At 46.6% G+C, this 17,200-nt stretch overlaps 4 protein-coding genes and 1 long non-coding RNA gene across 5 annotated transcripts; 2 read left to right on the forward strand and 3 right to left on the reverse strand.

Annotated features, from left to right (window-relative positions):
* Positions 1–2,502: 2,502 nt before the first annotated feature.
* LOC102965840 (histone H2A type 1-H-like) lies at positions 2,503–3,224 on the reverse strand. The gene is made up of 2 exons (XM_007074486.3): positions 3,199–3,224; positions 2,503–3,090 (listed from the first exon to the last, which is right to left on the reverse strand). The coding sequence occupies exons 1-2, from the start codon at positions 3,222–3,224 to the stop codon at positions 2,604–2,606; spliced, it is 513 nt and encodes a 170-aa protein (XP_007074548.2). The 3' UTR covers positions 2,503–2,603.
* Positions 3,162–3,954, forward strand: LOC102968905 (histone H2B type 1-A-like). The gene has a single exon (XM_007074429.3). The coding sequence runs from the start codon at positions 3,332–3,334 to the stop codon at positions 3,710–3,712; it is 381 nt and encodes a 126-aa protein (XP_007074491.1). The 5' UTR covers positions 3,162–3,331; the 3' UTR covers positions 3,713–3,954.
* A 7,110-nt stretch (positions 3,955–11,064) lies between these two features.
* On the reverse strand, positions 11,065–12,024 carry LOC122238532. Its single transcript, XR_006217457.1, has 2 exons — positions 11,956–12,024; positions 11,065–11,416 (listed from the first exon to the last, which is right to left on the reverse strand). It is a non-coding gene; the product is annotated as an uncharacterized LOC122238532 (long non-coding RNA).
* A 1,969-nt stretch (positions 12,025–13,993) lies between these two features.
* LOC102968616 (histone H2B type 1-A) lies at positions 13,994–14,709 on the reverse strand. The gene has a single exon (XM_007074428.3). It carries the CDS (start codon positions 14,643–14,645, stop codon positions 14,262–14,264), a length of 384 nt encoding a protein of 127 aa, XP_007074490.1. The 5' UTR covers positions 14,646–14,709; the 3' UTR covers positions 13,994–14,261.
* A 253-nt stretch (positions 14,710–14,962) lies between these two features.
* Positions 14,963–15,444, forward strand: LOC102965548 (histone H2A type 1-H-like). The gene has a single exon (XM_042985570.1). The coding sequence runs from the start codon at positions 14,969–14,971 to the stop codon at positions 15,362–15,364; it is 396 nt and encodes a 131-aa protein (XP_042841504.1). The 5' UTR covers positions 14,963–14,968; the 3' UTR covers positions 15,365–15,444.
* Positions 15,445–17,200: the final 1,756 nt, after the last annotated feature.

The following is a 17,200-nucleotide window of genomic DNA, read 5'->3' on the forward strand; positions in this document are numbered from 1 at the left end:
CCTGCAGCCCTCCGGATGCGTCCCTTCACTCTCCAGGCTGGAAGTCTCAGGGAACATTCTTAGTGGCTCAGCTCAGGCAGCACTGCCACTCATTGCGGCTCAGAGAGTGCGCTTCCTTTACTGGCGAAATCTGCAGGCCGTGGCTGCTTTGGCCGTTCTTCATCATCCCAGTGTTCTGCACAGCAGGTTGTGAACCCTTCATGAAGTAGGAGATGCCAGGAAACAGTAGAACAAAACAGAATGATGGAGAAGATCTCAGAATCTTAGAATCCTTCCACAATGGCGTGCTGTTTCTGAAATCTTTCCTTGTAGTTACTGGTATGCATGTGCATTTCCCAGTGTGACCTCGGTCATAATATAAAATGTCTTTCTTTTTTTCACTAAAACAATATTTTTAATGTTTATTTTTGAAAGAGAGAAAGACACACAGAGTATGAGCCAGGGAGGGGCAGAGAGAGAGGGAGACACAGAATCCGAAGCAGGCTCCAGGCTCGGAGCTGTCAGCACAGAGCCCGATGTGGGCCTTGAACCCACGCACTGTGAGATTGTGACCTGAGCTGAAGTCGGACACTTAACCGACTGAGCCACCCAGGCGACCCTGAAATGTATTTCTTAACGTGTGTTGTAGTAAAAAGAATTGAAATGTGCATATTTGAATTTTATCAATGCTGTCATTCCTGGATTACATGCTTGTGTAACCCATTAACTGGTAGCGGTAAGGCACTTCCCCTTGTTTGGACTGTCTCCTAACCTTTGAGCACGATTGCTCATTTGACCCCTGTGCTCTTCGTTCGCCCCCTTCGATGGTGATCAGGTATACTTATTTCCACTCCTGGGCTTCAGCATCAAGCCTTCTTTGTCCTAGTTCCTTCCCAGTATCATTTGTCTTTAATCCCCCCATGCCCCATTTTTCCACAGCCCGATTCCGGTGGAATATTACATTTCTTTGACTAAGTGCTTGCTTGGGCTTCCTGACTTCATAAATGAGAGACAGCCAACATTCACCAAAAATGTCCTATTTATTTTATTCATCAAAAGTTTCTCATCTAACACAGTTTGCATGAACCGGAGGTGTATAAGGAGCATGCTTCCTTCATTGGATGTTATCATATCTCTTCAACACAGACTTTTTTCAGAACGTGGAACCATTTCATTCGCTGTAGATTTGTCTTTTCCTTAAACGTCTAAGAGGGTATGTGCTCGGAAGCCTGTCTTTGAGGCTGGTAGCTCATTGGTGAGCTGTTTTATCCCCCCACGTATCTTAGCTCTCACTCATTTCCAACATTAATTTAAGCAATTTATGTGTTTCCAGAAATCCTTATATCTCATCAGTATTTTTAAATAAGTTAACATAGGTTTTATTTCATGTGTCTTTATAATTGTGAGACACTTCCAATTCTATAGGTTTAGACAAAGATGTTAATTTTTAATTTTGTGAACGTTTAAGGAATTTTTGTAGCTCATGTACTGTGCAGACTTTTGTTTGTTTTGCGTTGTGTTTGGAGAGTTTTAATGATTTCATTTTTGTACAAGACTTGTGCATTTGGCCGCTTTCCTTTTTCATGTTTTGTGGGTTTTTTGCTCGTATGCAATACTAACGGATCAGGAAAACATTTGCTGGCCCCTGGGCAGCCCGTGGCTTAAGCGTCCAACTGGTGATCTCCGCTCAGGTCACCATCTCATGGTTTGTGAGATCCAGCCCCGCATCGGGCTCTGTGCGGACAGTGTGGATCCTATCCTGCTTGGGATTCTCTCCCCCCCACCCCCACGCTCTGCCCCTCCTCCGCACCTGCATGCACTTTCTCAAAATAAACTTGAAAAAAGATATTTGCTTCAAGTGGGTAAACCTCTTGAAATCAGTTCCTAGTATTCTAGGATAGAAAGTTGCCTTGTCACCTTACAGACTCGAATATCGCTGCTAGGATTTTTACCATCAAAATGGTATCAGACATTTTGATAGAACACTGAGAAATATACCTCCTATCCCTTTTTACTGTTTTTCAGACAGGCGTGAAATATTTGTGCCTTTTATCTTTTGGCTAATTAGCAGGTCATGGTTACAGACTTCAGGATACGGAAGAATCCTAGAGCTCTTGGAATGGAAGGAAAGCCCTTGCTGTGGGCACTTGAGAAAATAGGCCTATAGATGCCTGTTGATTCGCTAGCTCCTTGGCTGACCTCCTGCAGGCACGCTATTTGCTTCTAATCTTCGTGTAGTCTAACTCTACCGTCATTAAAACACAAACCCTACAGGCAGATTCCACACCTTCAGTCTTTTTCACGGGAGTTGGGTGGTCACCACAGCCCGCATCTAAGTTGGCTCCGTTCCCCCACCCCTGGAAAATGGCACTTCTGCCCCCAGCAGCCCGCTAGGTAGCAGCTCTGAAGACTCTGAAGGGCAAGGCCCATCAGCTCCATTGCCAAGTGTACTGCTCATTAAGGTGAACTGCTTCCGAGGCCGCGGTCACCATCGACTAGATCGTTTTCGGAGTCCTGTATAAAAAGAGTTGTGGTCAATTAAATCCTTATTCGTTGCTGGATCAGCGGTCTCCAAGCCCAAGCAGTTTCTCAGAAATTGAACAGCTCTGAAAAGAGCCTTTGATTCAGTTGTGGCTTTGTTTTTCTCCGTTCTCCGGAAGCGCAGGTCCCTTGCTGGATTTACTGCTTGTGAGACATTGCTTGCTCTGGACTTTGTGGCGGTGGCTCTCGGTCTTCTTGGGCAGCAGCACGGCCTGGATGTTGGGCAGGACGCCGCCCTGCGCGATGGTGACGCGGCCCAGCAGCTTGTTGAGCTCCTCGTCGTTGCGGATGGCCAGCTGCAGGTGGCGCGGGATGATGCGCGTCTTCTTGTTGTCGCGGGCCGCGTTGCCCGCCAGCTCCAGGATCTCGGCCGTCAGGTACTCCAGCACGGCCGCCAGGTACACCGGCGCGCCGGCCCCGACCCGCTCGGCGTAGTTGCCCTTGCGGAGCAGGCGGTGCACGCGCCCCACCGGGAACTGCAGCCCGGCCCGCGACGAGCGCGTCTTGGCCTTGGCGCGAGCCTTGCCGCCCTGCTTCCCGCGTCCAGACACGGCCAAAGCGCAAACGGTTCTAACGGAAAAAATTTCCGTTAGGGCGGGTACAGGGCCTATTTATATTCTGACTTGGGTTGTGATTTGCTATCTGATTGGCTGATCGTCTGGGATCCAATCTGAGGACCTTCCTGGAATCACCTCATCTACCATCATCCAATCAGATGTTGGCTGCCCGATGCGTCATTGAGCGCCGTGCCTATAAATACCACCCTTGCCGCCCTCCAGTCTATTAGTCTGATTGGAGCTGTTCAGTAGTCATGGCGGAGCTGATTTCCAAGGGCTCGACCATTTCCAAGAAAGGCTTCAAGAAAGCTGTAACCAAAACCCAGAAGAAGGAAAGAAAGCGCAGGCGATGCCGTAGGGAGAGCTATTCCGTTTATGTCTACAAGGTGCTGAAGCAGGTGCACCCCGACACCGGCATCTCGTCCAAGGCGATGAGCACCATGAACTCCTTCGTCGGTGACATCTTCGAGCGCATCGCGGGCGAGGCGTCGCGCCTGGCGCACTACAACAAGCGCTCGACCATCACGTCCCGGGAGATCCAGACGGTCGTGCGCCTGCTGCTGCCCGGGGAGCTGGCCAAGCACGCCGTGTCCGAGGGCACCAAGGCCGTCACCAAGTACACCAGCGCGAAGTAAAGTTGCCAAGTAAGAATATTTAACCCAAAGGCTCTTTTAAGAGCCACCCACAATTCTGAAGGGGCTGTATAAGCTTAGTTAATGTGAGTTGGTCTTCCATCTAGAGAAACTTCTGGTTTTGCCAGCAAATCGATTTCACTGCTTGCCAAGTTTACTTTGCTCACCGTGGAACATGCTTGAAGAAAATGCTTGAGAAATAACTTCTCACTAGAGTGGTTGCATGGACTGTCTTTGACTGTCTTTTAGTTTTAAATATGTATTTATGTTAGACATATTTATAATGTAATGTATTAAAATATATAATCTATATAATCCTACATCTGCACTTTTCAGTGAGGCTTGAGATCTAGGTGAAGCAATTTGGAAAGGGGAGTCATTTGAACAGAAGTTGCAATAATCCTGTGTCCTTGGAGGAGAGGTCCTTCCGTGGGCCGTGAGGGCCATGGGAATATGGCTTGCCTTTCTCTAGGAGTCTTAGTTTTAAGTACCCTCTCAGATTAGCAGGCAAGGAGCCTGGAGCTGTGGAAAAACTCAGGACAGTCTAGTACCCGAGCATTAGGTTATTACCTGTTTTGCTTCCAGTTCACATTGGCTGGTGTGTGAAAAATGTCCTGTGGATCAGGCTAGCTGTCCATTGACTGCTGACACTTGAGGACCAAAGCTCAGTTTGTTGATCTGACTTCCCTGGAACATTTATTGCCATCCCTAAACTGGGCTGTTTGTTGAACAGATTGACAAGAGTGTGGAGATCTTGCTGCGACCCCTAATTCACATTTGTTACCCAGTAGTCAGGCTAACCACAATCAGCCTGGCAAACAGGTAACGTGAGTTGAGTTGACTCTCTTTTGCATAACTTCTTACAAGTTATAATAGGATCATCTTTGTTTTGTGATTGGATCATTAAACTCGCATTTGTGCTATTACTGGACTCAAATACCGAGACGTCCCCAATCGGGTCCTATGGTATTTATCAAAATAGGATGCCCAGTATTCAAGTCATGTGACTTTGGGTACAAGATCATAATCATCTGGATGCTTCTTAGAGAGCCCACAAGCATTTAAAGAAAATCAGTGATGGGCCACCTGGGTGGTTCAGTCGGTTAAGCATCTGACTGTTGGTTTTAGCTCACGTCATGATCTCGCATTTCGCTGACAGTGCGGAGCCTGCTTGGGATTCTCTCTCTTTACCCCTCCCCAACTCTCACTCTTTTTCAATCACTAAAAAATCAATAAATCAATAAACTTAAAAAGGGATCAGTGATACAGGCCATAGAAATGGACATTAAAAAGAAGGGATCAAATTATTATAACTACTTCCCAGAGACCTGTGGTCTATCTGGAGTCCCCAGTTTGACTGTTAATTTCTATTTTTATTCCTCCCTTTTAAAAAATAGATTTAATGTTGGGGCGCCTGGGTGGCTCAGTCGGTTAAGCGGCCGACTTCGGCTCAGGTCATGATCTCACGGTCCGTGGGTTCGAGCCCCACGTCGGGCTCTGTGCTGACAGCTCAGAGCCTGGAGCCTGTTTCAGGTTCTGTGTCTCCCTCTCTCTGACCCTCTCCCGTTCATGCTCTGTCTCTCTCTGTCTCAAAAATAAGTAAACGTTAAAAAAAAATTTTTTTTTAATAGATTTAATGCATATACATTTTTGCAGAGAAAAACCCAAACTTTAGCACCATTTGATTAAATATGTGTAGTAAAAATTCATAGGAGAAAAGTATCAACGTGCTTCTGTACATAGTGAGACAGCCGCTGAACGCCTTAGCTGGGGGTCCTTCAGGGAGCTAGCAGATGGGACATCTGTGCCACACTGTATAGGAAAGGGGCATCATCTCCAGTCGGGGTCAAGCTGCACTGATTATACCTTATGAAACAGCAGGTATCCACACAGCTCCCACATTCTTATCAACTCTGGAGTTGAAAGGTATCATTTTTCGGTCTGGTGCTTTCCTTTATCAGCATGTATTTAAGATTCATCCATTTTTGTTATGTGGATTAATATCTTGTTACTTTTTATCAGTGAATAACTCTGCTGTATGGATATACCACAGTTTGTCTATCCATTTACCTATTGCAAGGGATTGGTTCCTTCCACGTTTTAGCCCTTGTAAGTAAAGTTGTTATAAATACTTGTGTGCAGGTTTGGGGCACCCTGGGTGGCTCAGTCCGTTAAGCGTCTGACTTTGACGCAGGTCATGATCTCAGAGTCCGTGAGTTCGAGCCCCGAATCAGGCTCTGTGCTGACAGCTCGGAGCCTGCTTCAGATCCTCTGTCTTCCTCTCTCTACCCACCCCCCATCTGTCTGTCTGTCTGTCTGTCTCCCTCGAAAGTAAATAAATGTTAAATAAAAGTAAATAGTTGTGTGCAAGTTTGTGTGGACATAGTTTCAGACCGTTGGGAAAATGTCACCAGGAGCACAGTTGCTGGCTTGGATGTTTAGCTGTGTGAGGAACTCTTCGATTGTCTTCCATAGTGACTGTGCCTTTGAGCATTCTCACAAGGGGTGAATGAGAATTCTTGTTCCATACCCTCGTCAGCATTTGGTAATGTCATGTGTTGGATTTTAGCCGTTCTAGTAGGTGTATAATATCTCGTTGTTTAATTTGTATTTCCCTAATGACAGTTATGTTGAGGGTCTTGTGATACGCTTGTCTGACATCTGTATATCTTTTGGGGGAGCTGTCTGTCCAAATCTTTTGCCTATTCTTTAATTGGGTTTACTTTACTCTTGAGTTTCAGGAGTTTTGAGAAATATGTTCTGGGTACAAGTCCTTTAGAAGATACATGATCTTCAAATATTTTCTCCATCTGTGGTCTGTCTTTTCATTCTCTTACCAGTGTCTTTAGCTGAGCCTATGTTGTTAATTTCAAAAATGTCCAGTAGAAATATAATGCAAGCCACAAATACTGGCCACATATGTCGCTTTAAACTTTCCAGTAGCCACATTCAAACAAAAAAGAAACAGGTGAAAGTAATTTTAGTCAAACATTTTGTTTAATATACCAAAAATATTATAATTTCAGTGACTCAGTCGGTTAAGCATCTGACTTTGGCTCAGGTCATGATCTTATGGTTCGTGAGTTTGAGTCCCACATCGGGTGACATCAAGCCCCGCTTTGGGTGAGCCCTGCTTCTCTCTCTCTCTCTCTCTCTCTCTCTCTCTCTCTCTCTCTCCACTTCTCACTCACTTGCCCCCCATCTCAAAATAACGGTATAATTTCAACATGTTATAAAGAGAAAAATTATAATTTGCATATTAAAAAATTAGGGTTTTGAAATCCCATGTGCATTTTGCTCTTACGGCATGTCTTAGTTCAGACCTGCAACATTTCAAGCGCTCAATTACATGTGGCTAGTGGACACTAGACTAAACTCTCTCTCCAGGCAGCCTAAACCGTACCCCTCGCTCTAAACACCTATGGCAGACGCACACATCAGTCTCTGCGGTCCCGCGCTCTCCATGAATTCTAACCAGTAACTTCAGCTGCTTACTCCTCAGCATCACTTCTCTGCTATCACACAGCCACCTCTGAATTCTCCCCGCGAGGATTCGCAGTGTCCCCTGACAGAGCGTTTTCAATCTCCGTGGTTCGTTGCACCCATGGGGCCGCCCCATTCACATGGTTGTTCAAGCCAGAAATGTGGTATTTTTCCTGGTTAGTTCCTTTGTTCAGCCTCTGCTTCAATCTATCTGCAAGCTACGTGGATTTTACTTCCTGTATGTTTCTGTCGTGTGATTACTTTCCACCCTCTCCACCGCCACCGTGTTTGTCCAGACCCCTTCATCTAGGGCACACATGGATTACTGTCCCTCCCTAGTCTCAGTGCTCTTAATCTTGTCTCCCCTAAAACCCACTCTCTGCTCAACTGACAAAGTAGTCTTAGGGGAGAAAACTTTTCGTTTTCACTAACCATTACCTGAAATGTAGCATTCCTTTCAATTATGAATACCGAAGAGCAGTCAGAGCAGTCAGATTAGCCATACTGGTGGCTTCGTTGACAAGGAAATCACAGCTGGAGTCCCAGCACTTAATCGCGGTTACAGATTTCTCAGGACATTGTTTATGCTCACGAGAACCTCAAAATGCTGTAATTGTTATTTTGCTATTTGAAGTGCGAATGAAGAAGCACAAATACCACTGTATCAAACATTTTAAAAATATTTTGAAAACTATTTCAATCTGGCACTATTTTTTTTGTTAAATATGTACTTAGGTATTTCTTCTAAGAAGATGTATATAGGATCAATTAGACTTCAAAGGAAATCCATAGTGCAATAAACTAAGAACCCCTGTTTAAGGGTTCCAGCAAACATCTTACACATAAAGGAGACAGATGACATAAAAATCAGATGGCAGAATTCCCCTCATATTCCACTTGGGATCAGATGACTGAATCTTCCTTAGTGTTAGACAGATTCCTTCCTCAAGGATGCCGATTCTCTGGTGACAGGATACTGGGGTTACTAAGGTACCCCATTCTGTTCGTGCACATGTGTCTGCCAGAAACATACATCTTTTTTTTTTAATGTTTATTTTATTTATTTTTAATTTCTGTTAATGTTTCTTTTTGAGAGAGAGAGAGCATAAGCAGGGGAGGGGCAGAGAGAGAGGGAGACACAGAACGGGAAGCAGGCTCCAGGCTCTGAGCTATCAGCACAGAGCCCGATGCGGGGCTCAAACTCATGAACCGTGAGGTCATGACCTGAGCCGAAGTCAGACGCTTAACCGACTGAGCCACCCAGGAGCTCCTGTCTTATTTATTTTTGAGAGAGAGGGGAAGAGAGCAGGCGGGGGAGGGGCAGAGAGAGAGGGAGACAGAATCCCAAGCAGGCTCTGTGCTGCCAGCACAGAACCCAGTGCAGGGCTTGAACCCCAAACCATGAGATCGCGACCTGAGCCGAAACCAAGAATCGGACGCTTAACTGACTGAGCCACCCAGGCGCTCCAGAAACACACGTCATCATCGTCATCATCGTTTTTATCAATGAAACAGAATTTCTCTCATTACTTGTGCCGTCCACCCCCGAACGTGATTGGAGACGAAGAGCTGAAGAACATCGGGGGTCAGATGAGAGCTAACCTTTCCTGGAGGGCGAGTCCGAATCAGGAAACTCCGTTTGTCGGTTTCCCCAGGGCAGCTGCAACAAGTTACCACAAACTGGGTGGCTTAAAACAACAAATCTGTTCTTTCACTGTTTTGAAAGCCAGAAGTCCAAAATCAGACGGCCGGCAGGGCTGGCTCTCTGTGGAGGCTCTGAGGGAGGATGTGTCCCATGTCTCTCCCCGGGCTGCTGGTGGCGGCCGGCAATCTTGGGTGTCCTTGGCTTGCAGCCGCCTCGCTCCGGTCTCTGGCCGCCTCAGGTTTCCCGTGGGCCCCCGTCCTGCATCTCTGTGTCTGTGAGGTCCCTCGCCTGTCTCTTATTAGGATACCTTAAATCCAGGATGATCTCTCGTGATTCTTTTAATTACATCTTAAATATAGCCCATTTACAAACAAGGTACCGGGGATCGGGACCGGGACACGTCCTTTTACGGGACGCAGCTGAACCCATCACACATCACAAATTAACAAGCCGCCCCAAAGGTTTGGCTTAACGTGGGTTCGCTCAAAATTTGCATCACGCTACCTGGGCTGACGTGACTGATTGATGACTGGGCAAATGACTCTCTTTTGTCTAGGGGAGTGGGCAGGCATCGGGTCTCAGAACCTCTGGAACTGGCTCTTGGTGCCAGCGGGCCTGGTGACCTTGAGCGTGTTGACCTTGAGCGTGGACCCGGACTGACCCGTCTGCCTACGTGACGATGTCGCTGATCCGGCCATCCCTGGGCAGGGGGACAGGTGCAGGGACACGTTCTTGTCGATGTAGGCGGGCTCGGTGGCTCTCCGGGACATCTGGAAGCCCAGACTGATGTCCTTACGGAGCTTCTCCTGGCCAGTTTCTCCAAGCGGGACCTTGTTATTTTGAAAGATGGCCAGCAGCTTTGAGTAGGCATGCTCAGCCTGGGTGTGTACTGTCTTCCAGATCACCTGAGAAAAAGCTGGACTGAAGTATTTTTAGGGGTGCCCACGTGGCTGTCGGTTGAGCTAAGCATCTGGCTTAAATTGGGCTCAGGTCGTGATCTCACAATTCATGAGATCCAGCCCTGCGTCAGTCGGGCTCTGTACCGACAGCGTGGAGCCTGCTTGGGATTCTCTCTCCCTCGCTCTCTCTGCCCCTCCTCTGCGCACTCTCTCTCTCTCTCTAAATAAACTTTTTTTGAAAAGCTGGACTAAAGTAGTTTAGACTAAATTATAGACCATGCAAAGCCTTCTATGGGCATTTATATCTCCCTCATTCACGACTGACTGAGAACGTGCATGTTCTGTCTACCTCGCTGTACTAGAAGGGAAACACAGAGTAAGGTTCTGTCTGGTTCTCTGACACACACACCTTCATTCACTGAGCACATGTTTGCAGAATAGAGAAAAGGGAAACAATTTTAAAACCCTTCCGGAAAACTAAAGAATAATAATAAAATGCAGCCACTTGGTCTGACTGGCCCTCCACTAGAGGGAGAGCGGTGGTGCCTGCTGGGGCAGCGGTGAGGACGTCAGCTGGTCTGGCTCACGCTGGCCCCGCTCCTTGGGAGGCTTTCCCTGGCCCCGCATACCCTCAAGGTCCCGTCTGAGAAAATGCTGGCAAGTTTCTCCTTTTTTTTTTTTTTATTATTTATTTTGCAAGAGAGAGAGGGAGCACAAGTGGGGGAGGAACAGAGAGGGAAAGAGAGAATCGCAAGCAGGCCCCATGCTTTTAGCACAGAGCCCAATGTGGGGCTCGAACTCACGAACTGTGAGACCACGACCTGATCTGAAATCAAGAGTCAGATGCTTCACTGACGGAGCCGCCCCGGTGCCCCGGAAGTTTCTCCTTTGAGAGTGGCACCAACGGAGGTTTTTCTCCTGTTCAGGCTGGGAGGCATTATGATGGCTTTAGGGTAAGGACAGCATCCGGGCTTCTCCGGGGACTGAGGTGCTCTGCCCTTTTCCCAGGCCTCCCCTTACGGGCACTCATTGTGCTCTCTGCTCTGTAACCAACCAGCACTACAGCCTAGAATTAGAGAGAGACAGGGAGTTCTCCCCCGCTTCCAGGGCAGATCCCGACAGGGAATCCTTTCAGGCCACAGCTAGAGGTGCAGGGGGAGGTGGGTAGGGGTGGGGGGGACACGTCAGGGATCCTCTTGCCCCAGGTCCCACACCAAACCCTCCTGTATCGAAGGCAGAGCCCGGCTCAGTGGTGGCCCCGTCCTCAGAAAATTCTGTCTTGCCAATCTGTTACTCAGGGATTGAGATGACGTCAACAGGCAGACAGCACCTTTCTTAAAACACACGTTTTAAAATCCATTTTGAAACAACAGAAACCCATTTTTTTTTCTGCTTTCACATGGATTGTCTTAGACTAAAGCTTTCCTCTTATCTGTCTGAAATGGCTGCTCTTCAGAGGTCACAAACCCATTCCAGCCTCCTCTGTGCCACTGAGTTCCCTAAAGCTGGGTTCTTGGCCTGCTTTTGGTCTGCAAGTCTGATCTAAGGAGAGACCATTTGGCCAGCTGCTTTGCTTTGCTAATAACAATAGTTTGCAAGTTCCTGGTGGAGAATGAAGAAATGACGTGTATGTCTCAGCCACTCTCACATGTTAATGAAAATTCAGAATATTTCCAGCACCTGTGGGAATAAGGTAAACCATAGCTCAGAGGAAAAAAAGATAGTTTCAATGCTTATATTAATAAAAAGCATAAATACAGGCAGTTCTTTAGGTGGTATGAAATCTTAAAAATGACAATGCAAGGTGATCTTAAGAAATGGGGAAAATCATGATTTTTCCATAATATTTGAACATTTTTATCTAGACATTTAAAAACTCCCTTAACTCTCTATTATAATTATGGAAGGAAGTGAAAAAAATATTTAGGAAGTTGTAATTTAAAATACTAAGGAACACCTGAGTGGCTTAGTCGGTTAAGGCTCCAACTCTTGGTTTTGGTTCAGGTCATGATCTCTCAACTCGGGATATCGAGGCCTGCATCGGGCTCTGCGACAGCACAGAGCTTACTTGGGATGCTCTGTCTCCCTCTGTTGCTGCCCCTCCCCCATTCATACTCTCTCTGTCTCAAAGATAAACATTTAAAAAAAAAGAATATTTTAAAAAATAAAATACAATATGAAAACAATGAGAAAGTGTCATTTCTTTTTTAAAAACTTACTGAAAGAAGTTGAACAGTGGTCGCCGCTTTCTGGTCCTGTAACTTAGGATACAGAGTGAGCGTCTTTTCTGTGCCTTGCTGAATCGTCATGTCTCTTTCTAAATCCGGATCAGCTTCCAACATGTTATTCTTTGTATTTTCAATGTTGTGAAATCCCTTTGAGAATCCCTGTCGTACGAAGTGTTTTGCCAGTCACTTTCTCTGGAACGGCTTCATCCTTTTCGACACAAACACTTTCTAATTTAGGTCCTCAAGTTCGCCGTCCCCGAGTTCCTCTGCTAGTCTCCATTGTGAGGGCGCCAGCCGCCCTACTGCCGGCTCTTTCTTCTAGAATGCCATTTATATTCCGCTCGAATTCCACTGGTAGGGTTATTACTTTCCATTTTTTTGTTATACTTTCATCTTGGTGGCTAACTCTTTTGATTATCATTTTTTGTCGGGCACAATGATCACTGGGAGACAAAGCGGCAACTAAAAATACATGCTTTCTATTTGTGCACAGACAGGGTAACATGTGCACTGTCCAGGGACAACACATTTTACAATAAGTGACAGGAGAAGTCACATGATAGATCACGACTCACATCTGTTATTTGTACAGTGACTTGTGAACTGAAGATCCAGCGATGAAGTTTGTCATTTAGACAGTGACTCACTATTGAAATGTGAACTGTGTTGTCGGGCAGTTGGTGGTGTTTAACTGAACTGTGGAAACTGATCGCTTCTCGGCCTTTTGGCTAAGATCAAGTTGCGAACTGTGGAAACTGAAATTCATTTCTATCAAGACCACGCACTGTGAGAAGTGTCTTTGTGAAGGAAGCACTCCCCTAAAGAAGCTGGGAGAAATCACAATAAAATGAATCCGTGGAAGGCGAAGTGGTAAATGATGGAAAGCCTAGAAGAAAATAATTGGGAAAAAGAAAAATGGAACTGGTTTTAAATTTTTCATTACAGTAAAATTATAATAAATGCAAAAGGTAAAGAAATCACAAATATGGATACCTGGGTCGCTCAGTCGGCTAAGCATCTGACTCTCGATTGTGGCTCAGGTCATGATCTCACAGTTCATGGATTCAAGGTCCACTCCGGGCTCTGCGCTGACAGTGCAGAGCCTGCTTGGGATTCCCTCTCTTTCCCTCTTTCTCTGCCCCTCCCCCACTCACAGTCTCCCACCCTCTCTCTCTCAAAATAAATGAACTTAAGAAAAACAAAAGGGACAATGAAGTTCTCAGGGAAGGTGTTTCTTACTCTCAGAGACCCAGTAAAATAGAGTGTCTCTTCTAGCCTTTACTTCGTCCCATCTGCATGAACACTTGGACCCGGAACCAGCATGAGGATTGAGTCAGGGTGTAAACAGCTGAGGTGATCAGGGCGACGGAGCCAGCGCTCTGATCATCCCACTCCTGAAATTTCTGTGCCTTTGGGCATTGTGATCAGCGACATCATTTCATCAACTTGTTCATTGGGTGCTTCCTGTTATTTGCTGCCAAAACATAATCTGAGGTGAAAGCTGAGTCAGGTTTGGTCTGAAAGGAGCTGCTTTTATTAACATTCTTACTTTCCTTTTGCCCACATAATCCTGAGGGACTTTGGGTAAGTCAGGGTAGCCTGTAGAGTGGTCACACAGTTGACAGGGGATGTGGGAGCTATGTGCTGTCTGCTGTTTCCCAGTCTTACTGGGGCGACTGGGATCCCTGATGAGACACACTGTTGCTCCTCACTTCGTGGGCACAGATGTTCCAGGTCTGTTCCTGGAGGACCCCCCAACTAAGGCATGCAAGGGTCTCTACCGAGGCAGTTTCACTGTGCACATAGGTGTGGGACGCTTTATTTTATAGGATTTTCTAGAATTTTCCTGCGTGCTGATTTTTTTGTCAAGTGGTACTAAAGTTAATCTCATGCAAAGAAATATATACCTACATGTTATTTATATATTTAAAAACATTAATTTAAATCATAAAAATGATAGAAGTTGAGGATTTGAGCCAGACCACAGGTTTACTGGAAGCCATTTGGTCTTCTTTTTAAGGTTGTTAAATTCAACTTTAATACTTGGCCTTCTCTGAAAGAGGCCAGAGGAGCCAGGACACAAACACCATTTAATGATAAACCCTACAACAGAACAAGTGATAACGTGTAGAAAAACAAGGTCAAAATGGAAGCGATTCAGTTAAGTTAGTTTCCCAGTCGGTTGTGTAGTATCTAACTGCTCAATCGAGGTGGAGTGCACACCCCTAATTCAGAGAAGATTAGCGGCTCTGAAAAGAGCCTTTGGGGTTGAGTAAGAGAGCGCTTACTTGGCGAGTCTACTTGGAGCTGGTGTACTTGGTGACGGCCTTGGTGCCCTCGGACACGGCGTGCTTGGCCAGCTCCCCGGGCAGCAGCAGGCGCACGGCCGTCTGGATCTCCCGGGACGTGATGGTCGAGCGCTTGTTGTAATGCGCCAGGCGCGACGCCTCGCCCGCGATGCGCTCGAAGATATCAGTGACGAAGGAGTTCATGATGCTCATGGCCTTGGACGAGATGCCGGTGTCGGGGTGCACCTGCTTCAGCACCTTGTAGATGTAAATGGAATAGCTCTCCTTGCGGCATCGCTTGCGCTTCTTGCCTTCCTTCTTCTGGGTTTTGGTTACAGCTTTCTTGAAGCCTTTCTTGGAAATGGTTGTGCCCTTAGAAGTCAGTTCCGGCATGGCGGGTGTACAGCTCTCTAGCGCTACAGCTCTACAGTTACGGCTCCAACGGCTCCAAACCCATGTCAAGTAAACCAACAGATTTCGGGCTGGGCCGACTGGTATTTATAGGCACAGTGCTGACATGACGTACAGAGCAGACACCATCTGATTGGATATCGGGTGGTGGCGTGAATGTAAATGAGGTGATTCTGGCAAGGCTTCCGATTGGATAGACGACCATCAGCCAATCAGATAGCAAATCACAACCTCCCGGCAGGCTATAAATAGGCTCAGTAGCGGTCTCTTCAGCAACAGCTTTTCTGCCATTCCTCGAACTAGCTATGTCTGGGCGAGGGAAGCAGGGCGGCAAGGCTCGCGCCAAGGCCAAGTCCAGGTCTTTTAAGGCCGGGCTGCAGTTCCCCGTGGGCCGCGTGCACCGCCTGCTCCGCAAGGGCAACTACTCGGAGAGGGTCGGGGCCGGCGCGCCGGTGTACCTGGCGGCCGTGCTGGAGTACCTGACGGCCGAGATCCTGGAGCTGGCGGGCAACGCGGCCCGCGACAACAAGAAGACGCGCATCATCCCGCGCCACCTGCAGCTGGCCATCCGCAACGACGAGGAGCTCAACAAGCTGCTGGGCCGCGTCACCATCGCGCAGGGCGGCGTCCTGCCCAACATCCAGGCCGTGCTGCTGCCCAAGAAGACCGAGAGCCACCGCCACAAAGTCCAGAACAAATAATTTCCAAGCCGTGAGCCGTGGCGAGTGTGACCTGAACCGTTTGCAGAAAAAAACCAAAAGGCTCTTTTCAGAGCCACTCAGATGGTCGATGAAGGCTGTGCACGAAATGGAAAAGGTTAGAACTGCGCTTCTCCAGGAATAGGCGGCCGTGTACCTATATCCATATACGGTGAGTCTTAGTAAGGTTATGGCTTTTGAAACCTGTCTTTCGGTTCTGTGAACCGGTTCTTTGAAAGTTTTAGCAGAAGCTTTCCCAGGAAGCTGACCTGAGTTGAGAGTCCCCACATCTTGGAGTCCGTGGGAGGAGGCGCTGACTCCCAATTAGTTAAGCATTATAACCACCACTAGGTTTCTGTGTTCATGTAAACAGGCGGGTTTCATGCTAATACCACAGTGAGTTAAGGACTCTTAAGTGGTTGGGGAAGAACAAACAGGAGGTGTAAGCTTGCAGCTCCCACGTGGCAGCCCGGCAGCACGTCGTTAATATTGTCCAGTATCCTGAAATCTTTATATTGGAGCAAAAGTTATGTTAACCTTCAAATTTGCCTTCATTTGAGCATTTGATCTCCGCGGCTTCACACATGCCTACTAAAAAGCCCTAGAGGGGCACCTGGGTGGCTCAGTCCACTATGAGTCTGGCTCTTCCTTTGGGCTTAGATCACGACCTCCCATGATCAAGCCCCGCCTTGGGCTCTGTGGGGACAGCTTGGCGCCTGCTGGGGATTCTCTTTCCCTCTGCCCCTCCCCTGCTTGCATGCACACGTTCCTGTTCTCTCTCAAATATTTAAAAAAAAAACATTTTAGGGGCACCTGTGTGGCTCAGGCAGTTGACCATCTCACTTCGGCTCAGGTCGTGATTTCGAGGTTCATTAGTTCAAGTCTCACATCAGGCTCACTGCTGTCAGCCTGTCAGTGCAGAGCCTGCTTGGGACCCTCTGTCCGCCTCTCTCTGCCCCTCCCCTGCTTGCACTCTCTCAAAAGTAAACATTAAAAAACAAACAAACAAAAAAACAACCTAAAATCATTCCTTAAAATGTAGAACAGTGTAGATCTTGAAACAAAGCTTTGGTGTACCCTGGGTGATGGAGAGATGACTGTCAGTCTCATAAGAAGAAAATGTGACAAGGTCTATCAACTTTGAAATTACTAAAAATTTTTCATCAAGCTCTTCAAAATTTAACTACAAAAACAAAATTTTGGTTGATTTGTGAACACTAACAGAAATGGGAAAGCAAATGAACGTTTAGTTAGACTCAAATGCAAAGTTACAAAATACAAGTTACAAAATATTGAGTAGTCTGCCTTATCTAAAAGAAAAAAGTTTTCATTGGTTTTCTTAAAAATAAAAAGCCATTTCTAGACACTTGAGATCAACACATAAGATATGTATAGAAGCAGTTATGAAGGAAGGTATAAACTCTAAGAAGTTGAAAAATGAGAATAAAGTACATAATATATTGATTAGGGAAAATCAGATTATGAAAGAATCCTGTCGAATTTGTGTACAAAAATATCGATACGTGCAATTGGGGAGGGTACAAAGATTTTAAAGACTGAAAAATCGCACAGGTACATTGAACAAAATGAGATGATGTTTAGAACATAGCAGTTAGGGGGAGTTAAGATAGCATAGTAGTAAGGGGACCCTGAGCTTGCTCTGTCCCTGGAGCACAGCTAGATCAACATCAAACCATTTTGAACACCTAGAGGATTGATCTGGGCGTTAACACTACAATCTGCAGAATCTGAACGAGAGCTAGACAGGCAGGTACGCAGTGCAGAGAGGTGAACTGGGGGAAAGAAAAGCCAAGGTGCTGTGGAGGGCAGGGAGCCTTT

The sequence above is a fragment of the Panthera tigris genome, chromosome B2 (assembly GCF_018350195.1).
Source record: "Panthera tigris isolate Pti1 chromosome B2, P.tigris_Pti1_mat1.1, whole genome shotgun sequence".
In the NCBI taxonomy this organism is placed as follows: Eukaryota; Metazoa; Chordata; class Mammalia; order Carnivora; family Felidae; genus Panthera; species Panthera tigris.